The following is a 20,187-nucleotide window of genomic DNA, read 5'->3' as shown; positions in this document are numbered from 1 at the left end:
CAAGGCAGAGCAGCGACATGTGCTGAGGTTTGGAGGCACGGTGGGGGGAAGCAAGCTATTTGGGGCTGGAGTTGGAGTGGGGGCTGGGGGTGCCACTATTTAGCAGGAATGGAGGGCAGCGAGGAGTCTGGACTTGATCCCGAGGTGGTGGGAATGAGGGGTCCAGGGTCTGTCGGCAGAGGGGCTGGGATGCTGGAGGAGGTGGAGCCAGGCAGGGAGGCAGTTGAGGGGTGGGTGGTGACTGGAGTCCATACTGGGGCCTGAGCTGGCTGTGGACGTGGAGGGGCTGTGACTTGGTGATGTCTCCCCCAATGCCCACGCAGGGGCACTGGTGGGAGAGGGCGGGCTGTGGGTGCCAGGATGCCCAGGACGGGCCTTCCTGCCCAGGGGTGCCCTCATTATGCCACTCACGACGGTGGAAAGACGTGTGCAGCCGCTGAGACGTGGGCTGCCTCCTGCTGGTGTGCGGAGCACAGGCAAACCACATGAGATCCCATCTTGCGCATAATGTGCATCCGAGGACAAAATTAGATTGAGGAGTAAATGGAGCCGAAAATTTCTAAAGCATTTCCCATCAAGAAGCTGTTTGATTGCGTGTTTTAATTCTCTGAGTCCTCTTGCCCAGTGAGGTTCATTTTGGTGGGGATGGCTGGAGCAGAAGGAGCTTCTGATGGGAGGGGGAGCCTGGGGACCTGGGGCTGGGGCAGGAGGGAGGGAGGAGGCCTTTGACCACGTGCTGGTCCTGAGTCCAGGCTCCCCAGTGACCTGGTTGAGACCTCAAACAGCTCTGTGAAATGGGTGTTATATCCGTTTTGTAGACAAGGAACCTGAGTGGTGGAAATTAGGGAACCTGCTGAGACGACATGAAGAGTGCTGGGTTGGCAGGGGTGGTGTGCACCGACCCACGGGGCTTTAAAACTCAAGTGGGTGCCACGTTGGGTTGCATGTTTGAATGTTTCCATTTTTTCACCAGAAAGCTAGACTTTTCCTCCTTCTCATTCTCATTTCCTCCATCCCTCCTTCCTCCATTCTCAAAGCCTGGGAATCCTGGCAGACAGGGCAAAGGGTAACATCCCCATTCTGCTGATTTGGAAAGTGAGGCTCACGGAGGTGCAATCATTTGTTGGTAGTGCAGAGAGAAGCTAGTGGCAAATTCTGGGAAGTCTGATTCTTACGTGTGTTCCCCTACCTGGTTCTGTCTGGCAGGCTCAATAAATACAAAGATGTGACAAAAATCACACACACACACACACACACACACACACACACACGCACGTGCACGCTTGCATGGCAAGTTTAGATCCAGATGGACTTGTTTACCAGTGCCCACCCCTGTTTGGATCACGGAGCTGAGGGGTTATAGGGCCCAGGCCTGACTGTGCATGGAACTCTGGGCCTCACTCTCAAAAGGACTTTTTCATTTACCTGCCATTAGTGATTTTCCAACAATTGTTAAGTTTTAGTTTGTGTCAAGAGAATTTTTGCTCAGATGAGATCTTCCTGGGAAGCGTTTATGTAAATAGTCAGAGTCGAGGTTCAGTGGTTGAGGGGGCCCCCAGTGCCCCAGGGAGCCCCAGGGAACGTGGCCAGGACCCCGACCTGGTCAACCTTTCGTGTCCTTTGGATGCAGATGCTCCCCAATGCTGATGCTCCCCAAAGTTCCAAAGTGGCCTTTGAGACTGTGTGAAGGCTACTCACGAAACTCGTGTGTTCTCTCCTCAGCCTGGCTCTTAATCCCACCTCTGGGACCCTGGCTCTCGCTCTTCACACCTCAGCTGCCCACCCACCTTACCCCAACTTCTGCCAGGTCCTGAGGAAACTCATGCCACTCTCAAGCACGCTGCCCCTCGAGGCTCATTCTTGGTGATGGGACCCACTGGTCCTGCCCACCCGACCCTGGCTCAGCCTGAGCCCTGCTCCCGGTGTCCCTGGAGGAAGCCTACCCACTGAGGCTCAGTTCCACTGCTGCTGCCTGCAGGAAGCCTCCACTGCAACTGCAGGAACTGAATCTTGGGTCTGCTGTTTGCTACCTGTGGGGCCTTGGGCAGGACTCTGAACCTGTTTGCCCAGCTGTGGGCACTGAGATGGTGAATGACTGTCAAACTGAACCCAGGCTCTGCTGGCTCTTGGCATTTGTCCCCTCGTGATGCTCCTGCTCTGTAGGGCCCCTCCTGAATGGCAGTCTCCCTTCTGTGATCCTGATGGCCCAGGAGAGGAGCAGGGCATGGGTGATACCAGAACTGGCAGAGGCTTACAAATAAGAGTCAGAGCTACGTTGTGCTTCTCAGAGGCCCTGGCACCTGACTCGGCCTTTCTCTGGGAGGGGAGGGCCAGGGAGGGGTGGGCTGGCATGTCAGCAGCCCGCAGCCCCAGCAGCGCGATTTAATGCATGTTCTCTGCAGCACATTAATTTGCCTTGCACCCTGGGAGGTGCCTCTGTGGGGTGGGCTTGGTTTTCCTCGGCAAGCAGCGCACCTGCTCAGCCTCCTCGTGTGGGCCTCCTCCGCGGCGATTTCTAATCTCAGCCTCGCTGTGTGTTTTGGAGGAAACAGTTGGAGGGAGGGGGCATCATCTGGTTGGGCTCTGTTGCTTCTGGTCCCGGATCTCATGACATCCTCTAGGCTGTTACCTTCCAGACCAGAAGGGGATGGACCGAGGCACTGGTTTAGGGTTTGTGACTGGCCTCGATCCCTTCACAGTAGATCAGAAGCTATTGGAGGCTTTTCTGGCTGTAACACACACCTATTGACTATTTCTTAAAATAAATGGGCTGTCAGCCAGACGTGGAAGGAGCCCGAGAACCCGGTAATACATCTTCCTCACTTCTCTACCATTGTCTAAGCTCCTCCAGGTGGGTGACCTGGGAGGGAAACTCTGGGCTCACAGATGAGACTGTCTAGACAGGGGAGGACTTGCCTGAAGTCCCTGTAAGGAAGTGGAAGGGCATTCTGACATCCAGTCCAGGGCCCTCCTGCTCTGTCCTCTAGCCCTGACCTCACCCTTTAGCTGGAGAGGTCCAGTAGGTGCCTCCTGCCATCCTTGACTATATTTCAAACCCATCCTAGATTTGGTACTTGGTGGTTAAGAGCACAGGTTGCCTGGTTTCTCATCCTGCTCCCACAGCCTCTTCCTGGACCATTTTCTGCCTGTGCAACCTCGGGCCAGATCCTTAACCTCTCTCAGCTTCAGGGGCCTCCTCTAAATACTGGCGGGAATAGCAGTCATAGCTGGGAACACATGTGTGGGCTGGGCACTTTCTAAGGGCCTCACAGACACTAACTCTTTAGTTCTTTTAAACAGGCTTAGAAGGTGGTGTTACCATTAGCCCCGTTTTACAGATGAGCAAACTCACGTGGACTCTTGCCCAAGGTTACAGAAGAGCTAGTAAGGAGCAGAGCTGGGATTCGAATCCAGTAGTCTGCTCCCAGAGCCCGTGCGCTTAACCTCTAGCTTCATCCGCTCACTGTCAGCAGCAGCAATAATAATAATTTCTACAATGTAGGACTATTTTGACGATTAAATGAGACAAGGCATAAAACACGTGGAAGAGCGCCTGGCAAATAGAGCTCAACAGAGCTCCAGCCTTCGTACGTGACTTTACCCACTTGGGGAGTACACCCAGTGTTGTCCATAACTACCACGCCACACTGCGCCCTTTCACAAAGATGTAATGTCCCCTGGTCTGCAAGGTCACCTCAAGGGAACTCTATGCTTTCTGTGTTCCTTAACCCATTCCACTTTCTATTTAGGAATCATATAGTTGATGTGTAAACCAATTCTTGAGAAGGAAGACATTCCCAACCATTATATTGGGGAAGGATCTTCTGCCTTAGCAGCCTGGAGGTAGGGAGATGATGAGAATACTGTCAAACGTGATGAGAATACTGTCAGCCTTGAGCTGGGGCGAGACCGGGAAACTTCCAAGTTTCAGTCCAGCCATGGGACCCCATGGTTCTGGCACACTGGGAGGCAAGATTACATTTTCAGTCTTCTCCAGCCAGCTTGGGTGGGTGTGTACCATAGCCAGGAGTGGAAGTATGGCGGGTTTCCGTCAGCAATCCAGTGTCCTGGAGGTCTTCTCCATTGCCATGCACCAGACCAGTGTTCTCCAAGGACCCATCCTGGATTGAGATGGACAACTGGGCTTTTCTCCATCTGCTACCTATGATTATATAGGTCCCAAACCGACTTTCAAAGCACTGGTTTGTCATATGGGCTTCTCAGATAAGAGATGCAGATAATCATGCTGGAGAGACGGAAGTTCACCTTCCTTCAGCGACAGCACCCAGATTTGTCTCTGAACCTGCATCGCTGAACCTCTCTGGCTGCAGCGGCAAAGCCTCTGGAGGTCTGTAAGCAGGCGGCTTGCCCTCCACCAGGCACCCCAGACTGTTGAAGTCTGGGCTTCTTATGTCAGATTATATTGTTTTCCTGTCTCCATCGTTGCTGCTCACCTGTCACCTGTCACTTCTCCTAACATCAGTTTGCCTGGCTCCGGAAGTCTCTCTCCCCCTTCTTTTTTTGCTGTTTTCAATCTGCTGGCGGCTGGGAAGCCAAACCACTGAGCTCATTGGAACTGTGTGCCAGTGAGGACCTGGCCTGCCAGAGCTGGTGCCCAGGGGCTCTAGGGACAGGCTTTGGGCCCACCTTTTGGCAACTGACAGCCAGATTGTCAGGGCTGAGGGTGCCTGATGGCAGGTTTTGGGTGGGCGGGACATCACTGCATTTCCTTTCTGCGCAAGGCTGAGTGCTGGCTTGGGGCAGGGCTGGTGTGATCATAAGCTGTGGACGTGTGACTTGGCCAAGGTGCTCCTGGCATCATGATGCTGTCTTTGAAAGCAGGGAGTGCCCACCGTGACAGCTCTGGCCCAGGAGCTGCTGAGGTGGGAGCAGGGGTGGGGTGGGTAGTTATGCATTTCGTGCATCTTAGATTCATTATTACCTCCCCTTCAAGGCTGTCAGCGGGCCCCTTGGGGCACAGACAGTGTCTGGTTCTTAAGAAAACGTTAATTTTAAATCAAAAAGTTAATTTTGAACAAAAAGTAATACATGCATGTGGTTAAATATTCAAACCATACAGAAAAATATAAAATGAAAAATGGTTCTCCTTTCCCCAACCTCAGCCCTCCCATCCAGAATCCTCACCCCAAAGTTAAACATGTCTTGTGTATACTTTCGGTAACATTTTTATGTGTCTGTCAGCAGACAGATTTATCTATTTTTTACTAAGCGTAAGTAAGTGTTAGTCGCTCAGTTGTGCCCAACTCTTTGTGACCCCATGGACTGCAGCCCACCAGGCTCCTCTGTCCATGAGATTGTCCAGGCAAGGATACTGGAGTGGGTTGCCATTTCCTTCTCCAGGGGATCTTCCCAACCCAGGGATCAAACCCGGGTCTCCCGCACTGCAGGCAGATTCTTTACCGACTGAGCTGCAAGGGGAGCCCTTGGTTTGTCTCCGTCCCTCCCTTCCATTAAATGTGAATCTTGGTGTACTTTTCTGTGTATTTCCATAGGTAAAGTCCTAGAAGTAGAATTGCAGGTCAAAAAGGAGGTGTGTTTTATATTTTGCAATTCATCTACTGAAGCAGAACAGTGCAGGGACAGGGGTGGTAAAGGCATAGACTGGCATTACACGGCCTCGGTTTGCCTCCGAACACCACCATCTTATGTGCAAACTGGGGGTTATCAAGGTTTGTATCTCCCCGAGTGGCTGTGACACTTAAATGAGATAATGCATACAAACACTCTGAATGGTGCCTGGCACTTAGTAAGAGCTGAATAAGCAGTCACTGTTACTGTTGTGGGTATTAGTGTCATTATTGTCATCCCCGGGTCCTCTGGTGGTAGAACTCAGTAGGGATCAGATAATATGTGAATGAATGAGTGAGCAGATGAGTGAGTGAAGGCCTGAGCTTGCCCACAGTGGCCCTGGCCATGCTCCTGTTGTAAATAATGGTTTCCATCTGTCCCTGGAGCAGCGCCTGTCCTGGCAGGGATGCCCAGAGCCATGAGCATGGCAGAGCCGCTCTGCAGCCTTGCTCATTAGAACCTTGCCTTTCTAAGTTTATTACACTGGATCAACAGTTGCTAGTGGAGGAAGATCATGTCATAAATGTACATGGAAATATTGACTGGGCCCCAGTGTCTGCTCTAAAAATGCCAGGCAGATGAAATTCAAACATTCCCTTGCAATTAAAACGCAGTCCTTGGAGTCCGGAAGTTCCCAGTGATTCCAGGGCAGTAGACAGAGCCTGTTGGAATGAAAGAAGAGGGGAGGGTTGAAGCTGTGAAGTAAACAGAGCCGTGATGAATGAATTCTCAGAGTTGTCTTCCTGCCCACAAATCCAGATTAGATCTTTAGCACCAGCAATGAGAGGAGGGTCAGTCAGAAATCGTTGAAAGTGGGGATTCAGTAATTTGGGGAAAAGAAATTGAGGGTTATTATTTCTCAGTAAATAGCTCCACCTAAACGAATGGCTAATAAACCTGTCGTTAGGAGATGGCCAGGTCCGCCTTAATGACCGGATGGGCCCATCTGCAATTAGCCTGTCCACTCTGCGGACACATGCTGTGTGCTGCCTCCTGGCAGATCTCCCCCTCTAGGTTAAATGTTCCCTGTCTGCACTGCCGGCTCACACGTCCTTTGCCTGCGGCAGGTCCGAACAAAGGGAGACTCCGGAGCAGGGAGCAACCCCCATTCAGACTGCCACTCGTTTCAAACCCCAGCTGGAAGGACGGTGCCCGGGCTGTGTGCACACCTATGGGCACACACCAGGGATTGTGCAGCAGGGCTCATCCCCTTCCTGGGTCCCGGCTGTTGCCGTGCTCCTCTCTCCCTCCCCGAAGGTAGCAATTGTTTCCTCTCACCTACTTTGGTGTCGGTTGAAAACCTTCAATTCGTCTCACTCAGGGTTGGTTGGCTTTTTCCCGTAACGAGCGAGAAAGTGTAAATTTTTAAAGAATTAAGAACATAACTCATGTACAAATATAGAATGAGCACATGTGAAGATTTTATTCAACTCGTAAATTAATGAGTGAACCTATAAAAAGATAAAAGTGGTTCCAAGAACATTTGAGGAACAGGGTTTATATCGTCCATGTAGAAAGGCATTTTTTAAAAACGTTGGAGTAAAATTGCTAGATTAGATACAGAATCGGTTAATGTCCTATGGGGCAATAAACCCAGACCTTTGGAGTTGTCTTTTCTACTTGAGAGAAATCTACACATTCACGTGTAACATCCCCATTTCTGGGCTCTAATCAAGTAGTAAAGACTCATCAAACACAGGTACATTTTCTTAGAGGTATGATCCCTGGGTATGACAGTTAACAGTGCCCCATGATGTGAAAAGGCTATGATTCCCACCTTTATGACCTTTTCTTTTAAAGTTTTAATAATGTTTCTTAACATGCAAAAGGGTTTCTCATGGTTCTGTGACTCTGAGGAAGAGCTTTCTGAGAAAATGTCATAGAAGTGGAAGTGTCTGCAGTTCTGGTTAAATTATTGAACCAAGACAGAGTCGGAAGTGTTAGCTTCAGAGCCCTCCCTGGGTTCGGCCCTCACTGAGTTTCTGTCTGACTCCGGGATGTCCTTCAGTGTGAGCCGAAGGGATCGGGGGCTGGATGCCAGGGCTCTGGAAGAAACGGCCACAGAGGGTGTGGCAGGATCAGGGCAGGGGACAGATGAGGTCGCTAGAAAACAGAGCGAAGGGAAGAACAGTCTGACCTGGGGCAGGTCGGGCCAGGGAGGAGAGGTCCGCAGGCAATGGAGTCGGGAGAGGCTCGGGGACTGACTGGGCTCAAGGGAGGAGGGGTGTCTGGGAAGCCAGCGTGGCTGGGAGGCTGGCAGGAGGTTCAGATGGCCTTAGGGAGCTGATGTGGTCATGCCGCAGGTCTCAGGAGTCACCTCCTGCAGGGTTTCCCTCCATCCCCTGGCCCGTTCTGCCCTGCCCGGGGGCTACCTCTCTGGTAGCTACCTGGACACCCAGGCTGGGCTCTGGTCCTTAAAAGGCCTGGCAGGTGATGAAACTGGTGGAGAGGTGGTATGGGATGGTTCAGATAGGACTCGAGAGCTTCGAGAACGAGGAAGGTTGAAAATTGGCCATGCGGGCTAAACGTGGTTTTCGGATAACATTTTCTTTGGCCCTCAGTGTATATTTTACAAACTGGAGTTGAGTCAACATTCACATAGACAGGAGGTTCCCAAATGAGGAGGAATCCAGAGTTCCAACTTCTGAAAACTAGCCACCACTGAGTGGAAGCTCTTCTCCAAGCCAGACGCCAGGTCGCCGGTGGGAACATTGGATGAGGGGGCCTTGGCGACAACGTGCAGGTTGACAGCCCTCATCTCCTGCCATAAGTTCCTTTCCTGAAGACAGGAAAACCAGACTGGTGCTTACCTTCGTTTCACTAGGATTTAATCCAGGGGCTCCAGGGTGCTTGATACTGCGGGCAGGAGCGCTGAGGCGAGGTGGGCATCTCTCTAGCAGCTGGCGCCAGCCTCAGCTTCCATCAACACAGGGCTAAAATGAGGCCTCTGAGCTGTAGAATGTTAAAACAGAAAAAAAACCCCAGAGGCTATCTGTTCCCACGGCTTAAGTGTTCTGGTAGGAAAACGATGGCCCAGAGAGGTGGCTGAACTTACCTAAGGTCACACGGCAAGTCACCATTGCCTCTGCCTGGGGTGTTCAGACTTTCTGAGCATTAACAGTCCCCGGTGGATATGATCGCCAGTTTGCAAAGGACTTAGCGTTCCCTGGCCAGCTCTGCCATGTTCCTTAGAGCTTGGGCTTTGTGGTGGAGACTCCCCGCCTCTGGGGAGAACCTCCCACGCAGGGCTGTCTAGGCAGCCAGGCCTTCTCTGGCCGTGGAGCCATCACCAGCCTCTCGCTCCCATTTCATTCACAGTAACTCATGGCTTTTCAGTGGCCCGCTCTCTTCTTTCTCTTGCTCACACTCACATCCGGGCAGATAGAGGGGGCGTTTGGCTGGTGCCCTGTGGTGTTCAAAGTGAAGAGTTTGTGTACTGTCAGGGTAATGAGTTCTGTAAGGGTTTGAAGTGAGGGGCTGGGAGGATCTCCACGTCATGTGTCTGGGAGTGACAACCCCCAGTGGTTAATTACTGCCACACGATGAGAATGGGGCTGGTAGCAAAATGAGATAAGTTCATTATGAGCTAAATTTGAAGTTAATTGGATTCACATCTCCCCCCATTAGTGTACGTAGAGAGAGCCTACGTAGAAATGGGCTGTATATGAAAAAGAAGAAGTTGCATCCAAGCAAAAAACAGATAAATGAGGCCTGGTTTTCTTGTGGCTTTCCATGGTGAAGGGCTTTCTGAGACGTTGGTGAGATGGGAACCAAAGTTCCTTTCAGATGGTAGAACCAATGTCTTTTGATTAATTTTCACCTTGGTGGGTATTTTCTAAGCACCTGCTATGTGCCCTGCCAGAGCAGGGGAGGGAGGGTGGGAGCAGCTCTTGCAATCTAGGGACCCCCAGTTTAGGGACGGGGAAAGAGCAAGTGCCCCGTGTACTGGGGGAGTGTGAGGGATCTGGTGCCAGAATGCTTGGGTTTGGCCATGCCTCTGTCATGAGCTGTGAGACCCCAGGCCTCTCTCACGAACTGGGAGACCCCGGGCAGGTGCCTAACCTCTTGTGTTTTAGTTCCACATCTGTAAAATGGGGATAATATTATTTGACCTATAGAGTGTTTGAGGATTAAATGAGTTAGTAGCTGTAAAACACAGTGAACAGTGTTCAGAACCCTGCCTAGTGTTAGAACAGGGCCTAAAATACAGTAAGTGCGGCAGAAATGTTAGCGATCATGATCATCAGCTGTATGACCTTGGGCGCATACCTCAGCTGCTTGGAGCCTTCATCTCTTCATCTGTAGAATGGGGATGATAACAGCCTTCATCTCTTCATCTGTAGAATGGGGATGATAACAGCCTTCATCTCTTCATCTGTAGAATGGGGATGATAATAGCACCTACCTTCTGGGGTTGTTGACTGAGATAAGCCCTGTGAAATACCGGCCCAGAGCCTGGCTCATAGGAACCTGGAAGGAAGCTGTTGTTCTGTTGGTTGACCAGTCACCCAACAAATAACAGTTTTCTGTTCCTGAGTTTTGCCCATTTTTCTATGAGATTTTTGGTCTCTTCCCTTGGATTCTTATGAGTTTTTGATATATAGGGATAGTAGCCATTTATCTATGGTTTATGCTGCAAATAATTTCCTCCAGTCCACCATTTATCACTTGACTTTGCTTATATTGTTTTCTGGGCTTCCCTGGTGGCTCAGTGGTAAAGGTTCTGCCTGCAATGCAGGTAGCTGCGAGAGACCTGGGTTCACTCCCTGGGTTGGGAAGATCCCCTGGAGGAGGGCATGGCAACCCACTCCAGTATTCTTGCCTGGGAAATCCCATGGACATCGGAGCCTGGTGGGCCACGCCCATTGGGTCGCAAAGAGCTGGACATGACTGAAGCAACTTGGCACACACATATTGTTTTTTACCAGGCAGTAGGTTTTTGGTCTATTTTATTAAGTGATTCAATTTATTAATCTTTTCTTTTGCTGTGTATTTTTTCCATAAAGACAAATTTATTTGGTTTAATAAACAGTTTAATGTTAGGTCCTTCCTACATTTTTGGTGTCAAATGACTTTTTCTTTTTCAAGATGATGATGATGGTGATGATAGATGGCAATAATAAAACATAACAGTACTATTGAGATATAATTCACATACCATAAAATTCACCCATGTAAAGTATACAATTCAGTGGTTTTTAGGACACTCACAAAGTCATGTAACCATCACCATGACCAATTTTAGAACATTGCATCATCCCCCCAGAAAGACCTCATATCCATTAGCAGTTACTCTCTTTCCCCCTATTTCCCACTCCCAGCCTGAGGCAACCACTAATCTACTTTTTCTCTTTACAGATTTACCCATTCTGTACATTTTATATTAATAGAATCATACAGTGTGTAGTCTTTTATGATGGGCTTCTTTCAAGTTCATCCATGTTGTAGTGTGTATCAGTACTTCATTCCTTTTTATTGCTAAGGATTATGTTGTATGAATATACACCGTTTTCGGTATCCATTCATCAGTTGATGGATATTTGAATTGTTTATATTCTTTTAGCTATTATGAATAATGTTGCTTGAAGCATACATGTACAAATTTTGAGTGGACACATGTTTTCATTTCTCTTGGGAGACACTGTAATGCTATGCTTAACTTTTTGAGGAACTTTTAGACTTTCCTAAAGTGGTTGCACCATTTTATGTTCCCACCAACAGTGTATAAGGGTTCCAACTTTCCACATCTTTTCTAACACTGTCATAACCCATCTTTTTTATTATAGACATCCTAGTGGGTGTGACGTGGTATTTCATTGTGGTTTTGATTTGCATTTCCCTGATAGGGAATTGGCCATTTTTGTATATCTTTTTTAGACAAATGTGTTTTCAAGTCCTTTGCCCATTTTTACACTGGGCTGTTTGTCTTTTTATTATCGAGCCATAAGTGTTCTTTAATTTTAGCCAATGCCTTTTCCACAGCTTTTGATATAATCATATCAAATATATTAATTTGAATATATTAATGTGAATTTTTGACATATTAATGTGAATTCCCAAGCAATGTTTTAATATTGAAGCAACCTTGCGTACCTATAATAAAGCTTACTTGGTCTTGGTGTACTATTCTATCTCTATATTGCTTCATCAATGAGATAGTAGATTTTTTTTGCCTGCATATTAATAAATTGTGAGACCAGCCATTAATTTTCATTTTTGAGTGACTTTGTTAAATTTTTATATCAGGATTTTGCCACATTGGCAAAATGAACATTTTCTTAGCTTTATGTATCCTGGATCAGCTTAATAATAGAAGTGTGTGTTCCTTGAAGGTTTTTTTTTTTTTTCCATTTATTTTTATTAGTTGGCCTTGAAGTTTTAAAAGAAGACAAAAGACAAAAACAAATGCCCCAAAAACTACATGGACAAGGCAACTTTATTTTTAAAAATAACTTGAAACAACCTTTTCTGATATGATTGGGCTTTTTAATATTTTCTACCTCTTCTTGAGTTAATTTTGGTGATTCATGTTTTCCTAGAAAATTGTGCCTTTTGACGAGATTTCCACATTTGGTAGCATAGAGCATCCCTGCATGTTTCTATGTTTTTTAAATGTCATCTTTCCCATATCTCTGGCTGTATCTTCTCATTCCTTATCTTGATATTTGTGCCTTCTTTTTTTGAGTCTTGTCCTTGGTTTGTCTATCTCATTGGTCTTTTCAAGTAACAACTCTTGGTTGTATTTATTATTTATTATTGTGTGTTTTTATGATTGTGTCTGCTTTTCTGGTTCCTAATTCATTATTTTCTGCTTTTCTTTATCGATTCCTTCCTCCTCCTTTCCCTAGGTTCATTTTATTGCTTTTTTATCTAGCTTCTTGGGTTGAGTGCCTTGGCGAGGCACTGCATTTCCGCTTTGAGGATCAGGGTTTAAAGTGTATGTAACAGCGGCAGAAACTGTTGAGGTTCAGATGTGACCGAAAGGACAACCCCTGTTGAAGAAAGAACCAAAGCCCCAGGAAACAGGAGAGCTGGATTCCAGTCCCAGCCTTGCCTGAAATGAGGAGAGTGTCGTGGGCAAATCCCTTCCCTTCTCAGGACCCTCTTATCCATCTCAGGCAGACGGGTGGGGTATGGACCTCCTGGGGCTTGGCCCAGCAGGCAGCGTCCTAGCAGGGTAACGCCTCCATCTTCCAGGAGGCAGATCTGGCCTCCCTCCTCCACTGTGGTCCTTGCTTTCATTCCAACACATATATTACAAAAGCTGTGTAGCTGGATCTCTTTCTGCACAATGGAGTGAGCTGGTGACAGTGTGGCCTAAAGGCAGGGCTCAGCCTACGGTCCCAGCTGAGAACGGGGGACAGAAGCCCAGCCAGGCACGTGTGCAAGGCAGTAGAATAGAATGCCTAAACCCATGGTCTTTGCCGCTGGATTGCTTGGCTTCAAATCCTTACTGTGCAACCTCGGACAAATTACTTGACCTTTCTGTCTCATTATCTTATAAACTGGGGAAAGTATCAGTACCTTACCTCATGAAGCGTTGTTGAGGGTTAGTGATTTGAAAGACTGAAAACAGAGCCTGGTGTTTACAGTTTCTACATAAGCCTTTGTGGTTTGTTGTCGCCAAGGGTGTGAGCCTGGGCCCAGGGCCGGGTGGGTGCTCTACCCAGAGCACCTTCCGGTAGGGAAGCCGACCCGTTAGAACAGCCCCAGCCTGGGCTGTCTCTGCCCATCTCATAGTCTGACAGCAGGGGCATCCCTTTCTTTCAGGGGCAACTGCCAATTCCTCCCCGCAGGGTGGGGTCTCGTCCTCAGGGCTCAACAGGCAACCACCGAACAGTCCCGTCTTCCGGGGTCTGGGTTGTTGCTCTTAGGCACGAGCACCTTAGTACATACGTGTGATCATCAGTGTTTGGAGAGCTATAGGTCCGCTCCTTCCCTGAGCGCCGAACCTCAGGGCCCTTTCAGAGTTCTACTGCTTTGGGGTTTTGTTCCACTTGGCCTGGAACCCGGACCGTTCACTCACGCGTTTATTCACGGAGACCCCCTAGGTACCGAGCCCTGAGGTGGAGGTGGGTTTTCTGGGTGTTGAGTGAGGTGTCACCCCTGCCCTCGGGAGCTGGCAGCCTGCGATGACGGGGACACATGCCCAGTGGACGTCTGCCCCCAACGGCGGAGGCCTTAACCTCCACGTCCCAGAACAGTGTCTGGTGTCAGGAGGTGCTTCCTGCACCATCACTGAATGAGTGACAGGCTCTGGTCCAAAGAGGAAGAAGTCAGTAAGGACCAGATTTGGGTCTGAGGCAGGCAGAGCCCTGCCCACTGTGGGTGGCTGGGAGATGGCTGAGCTGCTCTTGGAAGATGGTGACGCTGGGCCATGTGCAGAAGGCCCAGCAGAAGCCACGGTGTGTTGACGGAGAAGTCCAAGCCCTACTTGGGGAGCAGAGAGCAAGGGGTGTGGTCGGAGCTCTGGTTTCCCAGGGATCCAACCGAGCCATCCTTGCTTCCTGCTGGTGGAGCCCGGCTGGAGGGGTGGATGAGTACGTGTGTGTGTGTGTGTGCGTGCACACTGGCGTCAAGCATCCAGACATGCCAAACGTGCAGATGTCGGGGGAGCCGCGGATGGAGCAGCTGGCCGTGGGGATGCTCACCCTGTGATTTGTTGCTTTGACTCCTCAGGCCGTGACTTGGCGAGCACGACCCTCCCTGGGTACCCTCCACACGTGCCCCCCGCTGGACAGGGCAGCTACTCGGCGCCGACGCTGACGGGGATGGTGCCTGGTGAGTCTGCGCTGTCTGCGTCTCTGCAGCAGGAGGCATTTGGGGTTCCTGGGGGGCATTCCTCCCCACACGGTCCCAGTGACCTCCCTGCTTGGGAGGAGTGAACCTGAAAAAATCAGGCTGAGCTCTGCCTTCTTGGCCTCTTTGTCGACCAGCGGCAGCACCTGGGAGGGTATCAGAGACAGGGGCGTCCTTGACTGTCCCTCAGACACCCTCGCTGGCCACACAGGGACCCTGAATGCTGAGGGGCGCGGGACCTGGCTGAAGGTCAGAGAGGGGCTGTGTGCGCGCTGAGTCGCTTCAGTCATGTCGGACTCTTCACGACTGTCTGGATGGTAGCCCGCCGTGCTCCTCTGTCCATGGCATTCTCTGGGCAGGAATACTGGAGTGGGCTGCCATGCGAGAGGAGCTGGGGCGTCCCAAGCTGCCCGGCAAGTAGGAGGCGGAGCCACAGTAGAAGCCCTGACCCAGCATGAGCCACCCTGAGGCCTCGCAGGAGGGCCCCTGCTCTGGAGTCACCCCCTCCTGGCACAGAAGTGCCCCTGTGCCTGTGGACTGAGGCGTCTGCGGGCCAAGGGGCTGTGCCCACCTGGGGCCCGCACCCCTCCTTCCAGCCCACCCGGGAGCCTGCCCAAACAGCCCTAAGCCCCTTCCGGCTTCTCGCCAGCCCACATCACCGACATGCACACCCTGGGGCCCAGGTTGACTCTCAGTGGGCAGTGTGGACAAAGTGTGGACGTGAAGCCTGGGTGTCCACACCCGCGTTCGAGGCCGGTGAAGACGAGCAGGCTGGGCGTGGGGAAGGAAGCCGGGCGGATCAGGGCTCAGGTGGGCCTTTCCCATCCAGCCAAGGCCGGGCACAGGCTCTGAGGAGACCCAGAATTCTAAATTCTCTCCTGGCCTTCCAGGTTATTACGGAGATTATTTAACAAGGTAGGAAGACAGAGCATATTTCATTTAACGGTTTGTTAGCTTGATTTATGACTTTTAAATATGAGACATATGGGAAATGGCCTCTGTGTGTACTCTTGCCCTGGGCCTTGCCAACGCCGGGGAGGCCTGCCAGATCCATGCCTGCAAAGGCTTCGCCTTTTCTGCCTCCAGGAGGGGTCACGGCAGAGCCACTGTGCTCAGGGCAAGAGCGGGAGGCGGCGGGGCACACACCCTCCTGCCTGCCTCCACCCTCACTGTCTGCCAGCCCTCAGCAAGTTGGGACTGCCCAGGAACTTCGTGGCTGTGGATCACTCTGTCAAGTGCAAAGTGCTTGCCCAGGAGCCCTGCGGTGTTACAGCCTGTGAGGTGGGCAGGGTCCCCAGGGTCAGAAGGAGGCTAGTGAGACTCAGAAGAGTTAGGGAGCTGCCCACAGCTGCAGAGCGTGGAGGTGGGCGGTCTTGAATCCAGGTCTTCTGCCCTGCAGTGCAGTACTCCTGGCTTCTGCCCCCCTGTGCACCCTCCGTTTGTCAATGCTTGCTTCGCAGTGATGGCAGAGGGGGAGGTGGCAGCCCCAGGTCCAGCCCTGAGGGCATGTGGGCGGCGAAGCGGGGCCACTCGGCTGGCCCTGCCGGGCCCTGCTGCCAACTCCAAAAAGGCCGAGTTCAGAGCAGCAGCTGAACTTGCCCAAGTTTATCCAGACAGAGGTGCCCTCCAGCCCTTGGGATTCCTGCAATCCTAATTACCAGGCTCGGAATACAAATGGCTGGGTGTTCCGGGGGTTCCGGCAGAGCCCACAGCAGGTAGCATTAATGGTGGCAGCAGGAACCACAGACCCGCACAAGAGCAAAGCCTCACGGGTCCTACCAGCAGCCACTGGCCGGGCGGCCACGGAGCCCGCCGGGTGGGGTGGCCCCCTGGGGCTCTGCAGAGAGGGAGGATGCGTGGAGAGGAGGAAGGGAGACAGGTGTTCTGGCAGGGAGGCCCCATGTCTCTCTCGGCACCCTCCCTCCCTCCTCCCTTCTGTTTTCCTTCTCTGCCCACATCCTCTTCTCACGCAGCCCCAGCGCTCACTCAGCACCAGACCTGGTGTCGGGGCCGCAACTCCACGCTTAGCAAGCAGGCCCTTAGCTCCTGTTCCCCCTGTCCACAGCAGCGTCACATCTCTGGGAGTCTGTCTGCAACAGGATTTCCAGACACATTCTTGGATGGCTTCATGGGGGCAGCGCTGGCCCACACTCGTGGTCTTTGCTGGAACGGCCCAGATCTAGACCACCTTTCAGCACAGTGGGTCCTCTGCCTTCCTCGTCTTCCACACCCCTCATAGCCCATAACACAGAATAGGTCCTTTTATGTGAGTGTCTGGCTAAAGGCAGGAGGGAGGGAAAATTAATATTGACCTGCGTATGAATTTCTTGTGGCTGCTATAACAAGTTAGCACAAACTTGGTGACTTAAGACAGTGGGAAAATTTCTCTCACAGTCCTGGAGCCCAGAAGGCTGAAGTCAGTATCACTATATGAAACAGCCCTCCCTCCCAGCCTGGAAGTGAATCCCAAGGGAAACCGAAATCTTCGGAGCTATTTTTCCTACCCTAGGTTCTGGGAGGGGCTTCCCTGGTGGCTCAAATAGTAAAGAATCCACCTGTAATGTGGGAGACCTGGGCTCGATCCCTGGGTCGAGAAGATCTCCTAGAGGCGGGCACGGCAACCCACTCCAGTGTTCTTGCCTGGAGAATCCCCATGGACAGAGGAGCCTGGCGGGCTACAGTCCATGGGGTCGCAAAGAGTCAGACACAACTAAGCGACTTAGCACAACCCAGCATAGGTTCTGGGAAACATTTGGCTGCTACCTCTTCCATTATAGGAGAGACTTCCATAGATGAGGTTTTCTTTTAGAATACACTTGAAAAGGGATTATGTCTGGGGTCCACTTGGGTAGTTGAATTTTGGGGCCTGGAAAAATAGTATGTTTTTCCATACAAACCACAGTCTTGGTGAGTTAGACTCCTGTTTATTTCGAATTTGGTTCTGCTGTCGGGGTTGTCCACCCTCTCTGATTTCAGGATGTGTTCACATATGCAGATCAAGGCTACTTGGTCTGCTCGAGCGTTTGTGGATTCAGTTCCTGTGGCTCTGCCAGCCCTGCACAGCCCTCGGCTAATTAGTTACGTTGAACAAAGCCAACACGGCACACCACATCAGCTCGGCATGGAGACAGTTTTCAGATTTTATTTTCCTCAAGTTCCAGCAAATGCCAAAAGTTTTGCACCAAAGATTCCATAGTGTCTTGACCAGGGTAACTAGTTGATTCCCGCCTGAAGGTATTTGCACAACCTAACGGATATTGACATGGCATTTGAAACTCTTAAAAATTCTAGGCTGGGGGAAAGATGGAGGCATTCACTGCCCTTTGGCTTCAGTGAGTCTAAGAAGCAAGGTAACCGACTGTCTTTGAGATGAACTCGCCTCGCCCCATACCCCTTACTGGACTCCTCTTTGGGGGCTTCCGGCCAGAGTGCCAGGAAATCCTGCCCATGTCGTGTTTACCTCCCCTGGGCTGCAGCAGACACGCAGCTGTTTGACGAGGGCCCTAGAAGGAGCCTGATGGGCTCTCTGTCCCGGAAGCTGCTCACTGTGGATGGGTGTGCATCACCTCTAGATGCCATTCTTGAAATCGCTCAACCTGATGGCTTTCTTGAAGAAGTGGGAGGTGATGGCGAGGTTGGAGTGGACCCCTGAGGCCAATGAGGTGGTGTGAGCAGGCACTGGGTCCTGGACTCCAGTGGGAGGGATGGAGACACATACTCCCCCCAACAGGGGCGATTCCTCGGCTTGGTGCACTCAGCCCGCTCTATTACTCCCACTTTCACTGGTCCAGACTGCCTGGCTCCCTCTCACTCCCACGTTTTCACCTAACGCTTCACCAAATATGTGTTAGCTTCCTCTTGCTGCTATGACGAGTCACTGCAAGTTAGTGACTGTCTTAAAACAACAGTCATTTCTCGTTTTATGGTTCTGGAGGTTGGGAATCCAAACTGGGTCTCCCTGGGCTGAAGTCCAGGTGTCAGCAGGGCCGTGTGCCTTCTGGGGGTCACCCAGGGAGAATCCTTTCCTGCCTTCCTCAGCTTGTAAATGCTCCGCATCCCTGGCCTGAGTCTTTATCATGCCGCCATCTTCCAGGTTTGCCCTCTCCTGCTCCCTCTTCCTCTTAGAAAGACCCTTGTGGTTTTAATGGACTCACCTGCTTAATCCAGGATAATCTCCTTATCTTCAGGTCAGCTAATTAGCAACCTTAATTCCCCTTTGCCATACAACCTGGTCATGAGTTCCAGGGATTAGGGTGCAGATATCTTTGCGGGGTGGAAATGTTATTCTGCCCACCACACCATCTAAACCAAGACCCCCATCACACCCTTCTCAAGGCATTCTGTTCTTTTCATTCATTATTTAAGCACCATGGGAGGAATTTAATTTAATTCGTTTATTCCTTCCTTGTGCAGTTCCCCCCAGGTCTGTACAGTACTTGAGGGTTATACGGCACATGAGGTTCGGTCTATCTTGTTCACCTCTGTGTCCCTGGTTCCTGGCAGAGTGCCTGGCCCATAGTGGCCAGGCAATAGTAGATGCCACTCAGAAGGGGGTGGGGGTGGGGGGTGGGGGAGGCTGGGGCTGGGCTGCCTGGGACAGCTTGGCTAAGTACTCCGACAGTGCAGCCACGGAGGCTGAGCCGCCCCGAGGGCCCGCGGTGGCAGCCGCATGGTGAAGCAGGGAGGCTGGTGGTTGAGAGCCGGGACCTGGAGCCAGGCTGCCTGCTTGTGCATCACCCTCCTGCTTCTCACCAGCTGTGTGACTTGGGGCAAGTTATGTAACTTCTCTGGATCCTTGTTTCCGCCTCATCTATAAAATGGGGGTGATGATAATAAGAATGAGGATTAAATGATGTACAGTTGGCCCTCTGGATCTATGGGTTCAGCATCCATGGATTCAACCAACCATGGATAGAAAATAGTCAGAAAAAAATTCCAGAAAATTCCAAAAAGCAAAACTTGAGTGTTAGCAACTGTTTACATAGCACTCACTTTGGATTAGGTATTGCAATTTATCAAGAGATGATTTAACGTATACAGGAGGGTCATGTAGGTTGTATGCAAATATTACATCATATTATATAAGGAACTTGAGCATCGGTGGATTGTGATATCCTTGGGGGTCCTGGTCCCTAACCCTGGCAGATACCTAGGGATGACTGTCATATATGTAAAAACTCTTAGAATTTTGCCTGGCACATATGAAGTGCAATGTAAGTGTTATTTAGTATTATTCTTATTTACAATTGCTGATGCTTATACCGGGGTCTGAGCTGGGTGTGGTAGAGAGAAGCCCAGCAGGCATGCCTAGAGCTGGCCTTGCCCAGCTGGTATCAAGTCAAGAGCTCTCCGGCAGAGCCCACGTCCCTTGGAGCCCATGGATCTGTGGGAAATCCAAGTCAGAAAAGAATCCAGTCACAAGCAAAAGTGCTGCCAAGCAGGAGCAGGGTAGACTCTGAATGCCTGGAGAAAATGAAGAGACACCTGGGGATGGTCCAAATGAGAAAGATGTCCTGGTAAAGAAGGCCAGAAGCTGGGCTGTAAGCAGAGTATCCTTGGTTGTCTGAAGAGGAGGGGGGCAGAGCTCAGCGACTGGAGTGGGTTCATGTGGGGGGAGCATGGCCCAGCCAGCCCAGCTGGGTAAGTGGGGTTGACAGGAAGAGAAGCTGGTTAAGGACGAGGCCAGTGGCCAGCAAGGTTAGGATTTGAACTTGTCAGCTTTTGGAACTCTGCACAGCTCCATAGGCACGGCCAAGACCCGTGGATGGGAGTCAGAGGGACACCGTTGTCGGCCTTGTG

The 20,187-nt window shown here is 50.9% G+C and overlaps 1 protein-coding gene across 8 annotated transcripts in view; it reads left to right on the top strand.

The window, feature by feature from the left end:
* The window catches only part of PAX5 (paired box 5), a 186,194-nt gene that overhangs the window by 129,189 nt on the left and 36,818 nt on the right, over positions 1-20,187 (top strand). For 6 of the 8 annotated variants that reach the window (XM_061132925.1, XM_061132923.1, XM_061132924.1 and 3 more), the window contains one exon: positions 14,269-14,370. The exons of the other annotated variants lie outside the window; for them this stretch is intronic. In XM_061132925.1, the coding sequence (XP_060988908.1) occupies positions 14,269-14,370 (102 nt within the window). The remainder of the gene's footprint in view (positions 1-14,268; positions 14,371-20,187) is intronic. 8 annotated transcript variants of the gene reach the window in all.

Source organism: Dama dama, chromosome 29 (assembly GCF_033118175.1).
Source record: "Dama dama isolate Ldn47 chromosome 29, ASM3311817v1, whole genome shotgun sequence".
In the NCBI taxonomy this organism is placed as follows: domain Eukaryota; kingdom Metazoa; phylum Chordata; class Mammalia; order Artiodactyla; family Cervidae; genus Dama; species Dama dama.
Note: the sequence above shows the minus strand (reverse complement) of the source record. Positions and strands in the feature narration are given on the sequence as shown.